Source organism: Pygoscelis adeliae, unplaced genomic scaffold (genome assembly GCF_000699105.1).
Source record: "Pygoscelis adeliae isolate BGI_AS28 unplaced genomic scaffold, ASM69910v1 Scaffold63, whole genome shotgun sequence".
In the NCBI taxonomy this organism is placed as follows: Eukaryota; Metazoa; Chordata; class Aves; order Sphenisciformes; family Spheniscidae; genus Pygoscelis; species Pygoscelis adeliae.
Window position 1 is genome coordinate 1,638,925 of NW_008824414.1, and position 10,780 is coordinate 1,649,704.

Genomic DNA, 10,780 nt, shown 5'->3' on the forward strand with positions numbered 1-10,780 from the left:
ACTGTCTTTATTCCCAGTATTTTTTCCTAAAATGGCTATCATTATTAACAGGCATAATTTATTAGTGTGCAACAGCAACAAGGAAAGATCTCTATTTGCTAAGGTCACTTTGACTGCTGTGGTGATAACAATTAGGAAAGTATCAACCAATTATCTTTTTCCTCAAATGAAGGCTCGCAAGGTGGCGTTCTATTGGTGCTAGCTTCTGCTAATTAAAACTTTTCAAACGCAAAAAGAACTATTAGAAAAATCCCGCTTTTTAAAACCTAAGTTTTAATGACGGTTTTCTATTACATGAGCCAGTTATGAATAACTGACACCAAAAAGAGAGGGTCATTCACAGCACCAGAACAAAAATATTTGAGCCATGTTCAGCAGATTTCCACGGAACGATTGTCTCTGCTGTTTCTAGGGCAGTTATGTCTTTTTTTCATTCAATAGTTGTTTCATTATATAGTCAAGATGAGTTCCAACAGAAATAGAAGTTCATTAGATATGACTTAGAGGCTGATTCAAGTGACCAGTTCCAGAGCAATACAGTTTGTAGGGCAAAAATAAAAGTCATTATAGAAGTGGCCAAAAGTGACAGGATATTACAAAAAGCTTTAGCCAAGAGTTTCGGCAGCCATCTGTAAAATGGATGAGACTTTTCCAACGTGTTTGGCCTTAGGGGTAAATGACATACCTGTTCTGCAGCCACTTTCATATAAACAGCACCATATGCTCAGAAGCTCTATGACCTCAATCACCTTTTGTCAAAAGACAAAGTTATCTTTATTATTTAGAAAGTCAATCAGTCATGCTATGAAGCGTCCATTTTAAACAAGACTTTTACCTGAGCTGGACTGAGAGCTAACAGAATACAACTCAACTTGCTCTGATCACAAACAGCGTGGTATGCAACAGCTAGCCTTGAAGCAGCAAGTAGTCTTCTTCTGATTGCCATGTGTTAGCCAAATGTCTCTTCTTAATTCCTACTTATACTTGCTTTCTTTTAGTTCCAGAAAATTATAGATACTCATGTGATGACTCTTACATGCTGGGTAACATACAGAGTTTCTTTAGTACCAGAAAAATACATTTAGGAAAAAAAAAAGTCAACCTGTCAAAATTTAAGTAGCATTTTAAAGCTGGCCTCTGATAATTAGCAGCAAGAAAAATTAAGACTTGCATGAATACAGATAGAATCTTATTTACACTCCTAATCTCATAGGAGCAAAGCCAGGAACTAAGCTTTAAGTGATAGCTTTGCTGTACATGTAGAATATGAAAAAAAATATATAAATTAATTTGTTCTGTAAAGTGAATGCAGCACAGAAGCCATTCAGCCTGAAATTCCACAGACATCTCAAATGAAATAAAAGTTCCCATTTCCCCACTGCTTTTTCCCCCACTGCTTCCATGTTCTTATGCTGCCAAGCAGCGTGTCTGAAGAAGGGGCCTAATTCAAATACGGAAGAAGCAAGATGAAAATCAAGTGTAAGACAAAGAGCTCATAACGCTGTGAAGCCACACAAGACTAGGCTTGGAAAGAAAGAGAAGCTGTGGCTAGGAGCATGAGGATAAAGAGTGGAGGAGTAGGAGCCACGATAAGTGGGTAAGTGACCACGACAGGAACAAACCAGAAAAGAAGAGGTTAATCCTCAGGGCAGAAAAGAGTGGGTGACATGTTAGGTACTGGCATATGAGCCATTACTTGAGAGGGGCTGCTTCAAATTGTTTCACTTGTGTTATATTTACAAAAAGCTAAAGACAGATGCTGAAGATTTATTAATTATGCAGCAGAGACTACAAACTATGATTCAATACTCTTCATATGCATAAAGACATAAACCGTTTCCCTTCTTTTTAATACACTTGTTTCACTGCCATGTGACTTAAATGGAGTTACAGTAGTTTAAATCAGGGTAAATCCCTGGAAATAAAGGCATTACCCTGCTGTGAAACTACTGTGAGGACAGGATGATCAACCCCAGTCCATTAGAATTCATTTCATGCTGGAATTTCCTCTAAATCACTTTGTGCAGCTATCTTAGCTCTCCAGCTCTAAAAATTCATTGGGAACATTTTCATTTCATTCCTCTCTTCCAGTCTTAAGAAGATGTCCATTTGTCATGCACTGGTCTAAAGTGTGTGTTTTCATCACCTAAAAACTAACCAGCGTCTACTGTTACACAAGCAAGTAGAGGAAAAGCATGTCATCTAGATTTAAGGTAATAAACCCACATGCCTTGGAATCACTCCCAAAAGCACTTAAGACGGGAAATGAAACTTTACTGCCCCAGTGTATTATTGTGGTGCCCAAGAGCACTACGATAGTTTGGGATGAGGCTCAGAATTTCCATTAGAGACCAAATTTGCAGGAAGTTTAACTTGGCCATGAACATTTGCTTCAGGCTAAAAACTGTTTTATAAGCTCTCCCTCCAAGTGCCAATAATTTAAAAAGTTTGGTTGGATTTCAGTCAAAGAATAGCTATAAATTTGTCATCTCATGTGGAAGACACGATGATGTCAGTGGCCCATAGACTCTCAACAGAGACTCCTGCTAGACTTGGGATCCTGCCTATTTTTTCCTAGCCTGAGCTGCTTTAGGTTAATTTATTGAAGTCTCACTCTTTAAACATTTAGCCATATGGCTCCATAATTCCCCAAATTGCCTCAGGTCATCAAGAAGCAGCAGATGCAGACACAGTGCTATCACAAGCAACAGCTACTGTTCAGAGGCAATCAGTGAGTTGCTATTCTGCCCTACCATCGTCCAGCTGCAAAACATGGGCCCAGACACAACATTGGACTCATTTTCTTTCCAAAACAGTAACTTCTATTAAAGTACAAAAAAACCAAAAAACTAACAGCTTTCCAGGAAAGATTCAGAGGAATAAACAGAAAATTTTGAACAAATAAATATTTTTTCTGAAGTACCCAACATATCAATACACAGAAATAGAATCTGGAAAAGGAAGTAAACTGGGTAGACTTTTTTGGTCCAAGCTCAGAGAAATTAAAAAAAAAAAAAAAACACAACAACAAACAAAACCCCCCCAAAAAAACAGACAAGCATCTATTTTACAGCCCTAAAACTTGTCATCTACCTACCTTTCAATCCTACATTCCTTTCATGCAGACTACCAAATCATTCTAAAATGCAACACTTTCAATATTGACCTTCCCAGATCTTCTGTACTACTAACCTCATTATCTGGCTGGCACTTGCTATCTTTAGTGGGCCTCTGCATTTTTCTAAGTGTGGATTCCTTAGAATCTGCAGACTGAAAAGAAATTAATTGCTTTAGATTCAGTGTGCTGAGAAGCGAGCTACTTACCCAAGTAACATGAAAGGGGAAATGAGCATAGAGTAGCACTGAGCACGTTACAATGGTATTCTTATCCATCTACCTGCCCTCTTTACCTTGCCTCCCCCACGTAGGAGACTAACCAAGCAAAATCAACAGTTAAACACTGTTCTTTGAGTAATACCAGGAAGGTAAGAATCCTCACATCTGACAAAATTAAACTACCCCCTCACAGAAGCACCTTTGACGCCCATTAATCCCGAATTTCTACCATGAACCAGCACGCAACAGAACAGAAAAGAAGAATAGGAAATATTTAGAGGAGGAAGAGAGAAGATAAAAAGAACAACAAAATGAAAGGCAATGAAGAGATGGCTCTTAAAGCAGTTTAGGACTTTACACTGAGAAGGTCTGAATTATGGGGAAATGGTGGATGTGTTCTTTCTCAAAGATGCAACACGATGAGCAGAGTCCACTGCAAATAGAGCACCCTTGCAAGAATCCAAATGGGCTTCCCAACAGTTCTTTCAAGAAAACAAAAGAAATTAAGCTGGAAGCAAGCAGTTTAATCTAAAAAGCCAGAAAAAAAAAAAACAGATGTACAACTCCATCCTACATGTCCTGCTACAGAAGAAGTAAGCTCAAGAGAGATATTAATGACTAGTTATGGCCCAAAGGAACTCTCTGCAGCCCCATCTTCCCCAAAAGCTGGCTACGGCTGCAACAGCAGCATGCATTACTGGGAAGACACATCAGGATGTAAGTACACAGCTCCAAAAGTCGCTGCCACCCCTCTCTGCCAAACATAATGTAACGTGATCGGGAGAATTCAGACATGTAGAGTTCAGAAAAGAAACTGCTTATTAGATGTTCAGGAAGCACAGTCAGATGAGTCTGATGGCTCAAGTCAAGATATATCATGACAGAGACATGAAGTTACACACACAGCCTCACTCACACTCTTACCAGATCATATCCACACTGACACTTTCACTTCATGAGAGTAATTGCTGTTAAAGGAAGTACTTAATTGTTAAATGAGCAGAGAATACAAACATGCAAGATCATTATAACAAACGTTCGGTCCCTACCACAGCATGCCAAAAGTTATTGTTCTCTGAAATGAGATTTCAATTACCTTTTTCTCTGCTTTATCCTTTCCATGTTCTCTTAAATGCTCCACATCTTTTTCTCTGTCCCTTTCCCGATCTTTTCCTCCATCTCTGTCTTTCTCTCGTTCTCTGTCCCTAGCCTTATCTTTGTCTCTTCCTTTCAGTGTGTCCTTTTCTCTTCCTCCTTCTTTTTTTTTCTCTCTTTCCTGTCCTTTATCACACTCGAGATCATCTTCTCGTTCTACGTCTCCTTTCCCCTTTTTTTTTTCTGTTTCTCTTCCTTGCTTGATTGTTCTGCTTTTGTTTCTTTCCCTTTCTTGTTTTTCTCCTTCCTTAAAGGTGTCTCTTTCAGGGTCTTTGTGTCTGTCTTCATTATCCTTCTGTTTATCACTTTCCTTTTCTCTTTCTTCGCTCTCTTTCAAGTCTCCTTTGGGTTTTCTGTCTCTGCTTGAGCTTCTGTCTTTAATTTCAGTGTCTCCTCTACCCTAAAAAGAAAGTAAAAACTAAAAATTAATTCCAATACATGGCAACTCTATCATGCAGTTAACTTTCCACAGACAAAAATGCAAGCTAAAAAAAACCAAACAATAAACCATCAAGAGTGGTAGCCCCTGTACCCCACAAAAGTTGCAAATGCCTACCTCTTTATGGGTTTTTTGTTCTTCTGTTTTGGATTCTCTGCTTTCTTTATCTCGAGATTTAGAGGACGGAGGTTTCCCTTTAGCATCAGCTCTTTCCCCAGCTAAGATCCTTTTTACAGCAACATCACTGGACAGCTGCAAGGAACAGAAAAACATGATTGAAATGAGTAAATTATTTTATTAAATATCTCCTTTCTTCCTATCTCTGTCATCAACGTGACTTGGGTTTTTTTTTTTTGAAGGTGTTGGGTTTTTTTTAAATAAAGCTTATATTTCTGCTCTTTTGGAAACATTCTTTCGCAAGAGTAATAATGCTTTTTTATGTCAAACACCTCCTTGTACTTCTTGTAATAATTTGACTATATGTGCCAGAGCTATATAAATATATGGTGCTTTTTATGTATTATATAGCACAATAGCAATTCTCATTGCAACAACCTAAATATTTTTCAAAATGCTAAGGTAGATGACTGACAAATGCTTATACCACAACTGCTAGATTTGTTAAACATTCTTAAAACCACACTATGTTGTATTTGCATCCACTTTGAGGCCACTCCACTTTCACCTAATACTTGCTCAATCAGCAACAGTCACTAAAGTAAAGAAAACTACATTAAGAATGACTTTCAATAAGCTGCAGTTAGTGTTTAAAAAGCTTCTGCATCTAGTTCATTTGTTAAGACGACAAGCAATTATTAATTAGATCATTTAGACAGCAAGTTAATGTCATGTTTTCATGTCCAAGTGGCAAAGAGTTTGACTACATTAACAAAAAAAAGAAAAAAAATCATCACATTGCCGGCGAATTCTTCCTGAAACAGGAACAGCTTTTAGATCACTAAAACTGATATTGCCCTGGGGGTTGACTCCTGATTCTCTCCTGGTTTTTAAATGCAAAACTATGAATTTTTGTGGGTTTTCACATTTGGACACTAACTTCTGCACATTAGCAACACTTGCCTGAACTAAGTAACTCCAAGCAGTGTGCTCAGCTCAGCTCTAAAAGTATCAAGCTAGAGACTGAAGGAAATCTTTTTCCCAATGCACATCAAGCTTATGTTTCACAATAAAAGCCAAGGGGCTAATTGTCTTAGCTCAAATGGATAGACTATGTCCTCTGGATATTAAATCTCATCACAACATTCTATACAAAGCTGTTCCATATCAAGCACATTTTCAAACTCGACCAGTCTCTGTGCGTGTGTTTATCAATTTTCCCCTTCCTGATCTCAAGCAATTCATAAAGAAGCAGCTCATAGCACTCAGCTAATTAAAACAAAATAACCTAAATTTAAATGAGATTATGAGACAAAGATAATCCAAACTAAATCTGCAGACAGCCTGTAAACACTGTAGTATTTCACAGTTAATTATACACTATTTCTTCACACTCATTAATTAATCAAGGGGTTTAGATAATACCTTTGTATTTCAAAAATCTCTGTAACACCTATAAGCAAAGGATCTCCATTACTTTTAATGCAACAATTATTTTAAGAATGCAACAATTACTTTAAGAACTGCCCCACAGTTATTTTTAACAGGTTATCAAATTTCTCTTTTGCTGCATTTCCATATTCAAAAAAGTAAAAAAAAAAAAAAGGCAGCACATTGGAAAAATTACTTTCATTACAGAATTAGAGATTTGACTGAAATTTTAAAGGAGATAAAGTCAAAGGTGACAGCATCCGGTCATATAATTCATGTGTCTGCATCCCAAAGTTTTTAAAGTTCTGAAGCTTCATATTGTTCTTCAAACCTAGTAAATGTTATTAAATGACCAATGAATAAGGCAAAAAATAAAAAAAGGACACATTAAAAGCATTAACATAGCCAGAACGTATCTGAATGGGGACCTGGCTCAACTCTGCTAAGGATCATATACCATCTATCTGTTGTTATTATTATAAGTGGTGACCCAACATGTATCTTGTGTAATTAAAAATAGCAGATGAGCATCGATAAAGTCTGTTACAAATAAGCTCTGATAATGCATCACTATGGGTATAAAATATATATAGTAATGTCATACTTTATTTAAGCAACACTTCCCAATTGCTTGCAGAAATTCATTGGTTTTTTCGGGTTCATGTCCAGCCACAACACGTGCTGGTTTTACTGACAGTGGCTCTCCTGTTACCATTACAACAGCATCAATGGCCTTCTGAAGGAAGCTGATTTTGGCATCTTTATCCTGGTAAAAGAGCAATTAAGAAATAATACTGAGACTTCAAAATAATTCCGCACACCACCTAAAGACTAGAAAAACTCTCATGAGAGGAACAGTTGCAGAAAGCATCTGTACAACAAGAGTAGCATGTGATTTGTAAGGTCAGGAAAGAGGGCTGCCCCTGATTTATAGTTAGCTATTTATTTCTGATTAAGAAACGACAGCTTTGATAATGGATGAACACTGAACTGCAATGACCAAAGTGAAAGTATAACTTTGTCTTTTTAATATGTTTATCATTTAGTTCCAGTGCATTTTAAGACTGCTATAAGACCCTTGGCACTCTCTTTTCAAGCATTACATGTTAAAGAAAACAAAGTTTTGGTTAAGAAATGATTGCAAATATTACCAAAAAAATCACTAAAGAGTTATAACAGGACTGTTACAGCAGATATTGCTCAGAAGGACAGTTCTTGGCCTGAATATTTTCAGCACAGAAGTCACAAAGTTATGGGACTTATATGAGTCTAAACTGAGGGACTTACACGCTTGTATGCATACTTTACAAACCAGACTTAACAGTGAGTAAAGAAAACATACGAAAGATGGTGGGAAAGGGATACAGGCACATATTTTTATCTCCACAATTACCAGATGTGTTTTAGTTTTATAATTATACTTTACAAACAACTTTCTCCAAGTGCCCTTCAGTAGAGGTGATGGCTTTTGGTGATTATGCAAAATCATAAGAAAAAAGTAAAGACAAAATAAACCAACCCCCACCAAGTAAAATTTTATTGCAGGGTTCCTGGCCCAGAGAATGAAATAATGGTGTGAAGACTCTGCAGCTGCAGAATACTCAGGGGGGAAAAAAAGGGTTTTATTAATAAAACATAATAAAATTCAAGGAATATTTACCAGGCCCAGCACAGAAGTCTACTCACTCATCCTTTACAGTCATGAGTGGAGATTAAGAAAGTATTTTACTAGCCTGTTAAAAAGTAAACCCATGGGAGAAGAATTCTGTATGCATGTTTTAATAGGCATCAGTTCAAAAGAATATAAACTACAGCATTCAAACTGATAACTGGAAAGCCACTGCCACTGCCATTTCAGTTAATTCAGAAAAGGAGCAGTTGTAATTATCCAGTTAAAACACCTGATTTTGCACTGCACTTACTGTCTGAGTATCTCAGGTGCACAGATCCAAAATTACCTGGATCTAATTTGAGACATACTGATAGAGAGGAAAGCAACAGAAGCCAGTATTTCCTCAGCTGAGCAAGGCCAACACTCTTTACAGGCCATCTGGTAGCACTATCTATCCCTGTGGCACTGGAGCTTAATAGAGCTGTTCATGTGTTATCTCAAGTCCCAGAGCCACTCTCCATAAACAAGAATCGGGTTCTGCTGCAAGCACATGAATGATAGTTAAACGCGTGGGAAGACAGTCTCCAGAGTCAGGGTACTTCCCGTCTTTGACTCTTCTGAAAGGATTAAAACAAACAACTGCCACATAGCTGGAATTTTCAGATTGTCTCCATTAACATCAGGAGCACTTCACCCTCACCAGTGCTCCCTGCATTCAAAAATAAAAAAGGAAAGGAAGGAAGTACTGCAACTTTCTATTAAAATAGTTGTCCATCCTTCCAAGGACATATGCAATCTATTAATTTAGGGAAGGAGACGGGACACTATTCTAAACCAAACAAGTTTTCAAATAAAGATCCAAAATTTTTTCTTACATCCTCATCATTTTCAGCAGTTACATTATCAGTGTGTTCTGTCCATATAAGAAATCCTCAAGAACCCAATGAGAAATCTACGACTCCTACCTGCATCAGTAAATAAAGCTCTATCAAAATAGAAACAAACATCTGAAACTGCTGAGAGCTTAAGATAATATTTTTTATTGGGTAGCTTTCAAATAAAGGTATCTCCACTATTCCAAGTGGTAAGAGTTTATATATATATATATATATATATGACTTTTTTGTGTATATCTATAAAGCTGATGTGGAAGATTAAAAGAGCAAGTCTGGTATCCAATCTTTACCTTTACAAGAGAACGACTTTTTACTAGACCAAACAAAATGAACCTTTCTGATAAACACGTCAACAGCAATACCATCCAATGTAGCTGTCCTCACGCTTTACATTGCCCTTACATCCCTCTTCCATTGATTGCTTTGACTGTACATCCCTGAAACAAACTAGAACTCAGCAAGGTCCACGTGCATGCTCTGCAGGGCAGATTTGGCTCGTGGGATGCTTCCAGCCTGCCTCCCACCTCTTTCTACACAGGAGGAGGGGACCAGCTATCCATGCAATATGTGTTATCCCAACAGTGGAGACATAAAAGGTAGCACGGAAGAAACGGTGGGTACTTTAGGACCCCACTGCTATGTCCAGATGGGAGAGATGAGTTGAAACTAGAAACGAAGACAGCTGCTGCACGTATGTGTGCATGATGCTGCGTAGCATGTACAGGGATGTCCAAACCAGGAGCCAGCCCCAGCTGCCACTGAGGCTGGACCACAGGCTTCGGGCTTTCCTAATTTCAGTCTATGCACCTCATGATCTGCAACAGCACAGCACAGCCAGCTTGCAAAGAGCAACTGTCAATTTTTCCCAGCCCACAGCAAGCAGACTGTGGACTACAGCACTGGGACTACTTCACAGTGGGTACAAACCTTTTTTTTCTGAAAGCATCCTGCCTGTTCCAAGTCTGTGCATCTACTGCCAGATCATCACACCAGATGAGTATCATTCCCTAGAGTTACATAAAGCAGATCACCCTCGCATAGAAATATATACAGCTATTTACAACATGGACTGAGGCTGCTGCTCTCAGACTCTAGCTCTCTGTGGGCAGTTTTGGTCTCTGCATAAAGATTACTATCCTGATTTTCTAAAACTCCAAAAGAAATCACAGCAATTAAGCATCCTGTGACAGCCAAGTCTTTCTCCTGACCAGCGTCTTGAAAAGAGGAACACAAGCTAGAGCTGTTTTCCCCCACATTGCAGCATTTTGGTCTCCTCTGCCTGAACTCTTGAAAACCATGATCTCATGGACTGTGAAATAAATTCTCAGAGAGGTACTCAAGCAACTTGACAGCTATCACAGTATGCAGGTACAAACAAAGACCTTCTCAGGAGTTGCTAGGTAATCCGCTTTTTCGATCCACAAATAAAATGCACGGTGCTCTCCAAAGAAGAAGCAGCATGTGCTAAGCCACTCTTTGTCATAGAAACTATTGACAAGCTTCACCACAGAATCATTGAATCATTAAGGTTGGAAAAGACCTCTAAGATCATCGAGTCCAACCGTCAACCCAACACCACCATGCCCACTAAACCATGTCCCTAAGTGCCTCATCTACACGTCTTTTAAATAACCTCCAGGGATGGTGACTCATCCACTTCCCTGGGCAGCCTCTTCCAATGTTTAACAACCCTTTCAATGAAGAATTTTTTCCTAATATCCAATCTAAACTGCCCCTGGCGCAACTTGAGGCCATTTCCTCTCGTCCTATTGCTAGTTACTTGGGAGAAGAGAC

General features: G+C 38.4%; 1 protein-coding gene across 1 annotated transcript in view; it reads right to left on the minus strand.

The window, feature by feature from the left end:
- The window catches only part of TRAF3IP1 (TNF receptor-associated factor 3 interacting protein 1), a 58,777-nt gene that overhangs the window by 32,263 nt on the left and 15,734 nt on the right, over nt 1-10,780 (minus strand). The window contains exons 4-6 of the mRNA XM_009320839.1: nt 7,083-7,244; nt 5,048-5,182; nt 4,433-4,891 (exon numbers count right to left, since the gene is read on the minus strand). Coding sequence (XP_009319114.1) covers nt 4,433-4,891; nt 5,048-5,182; nt 7,083-7,244 — 756 coding nt within the window. The remainder of the gene's footprint in view (nt 1-4,432; nt 4,892-5,047; nt 5,183-7,082; nt 7,245-10,780) is intronic.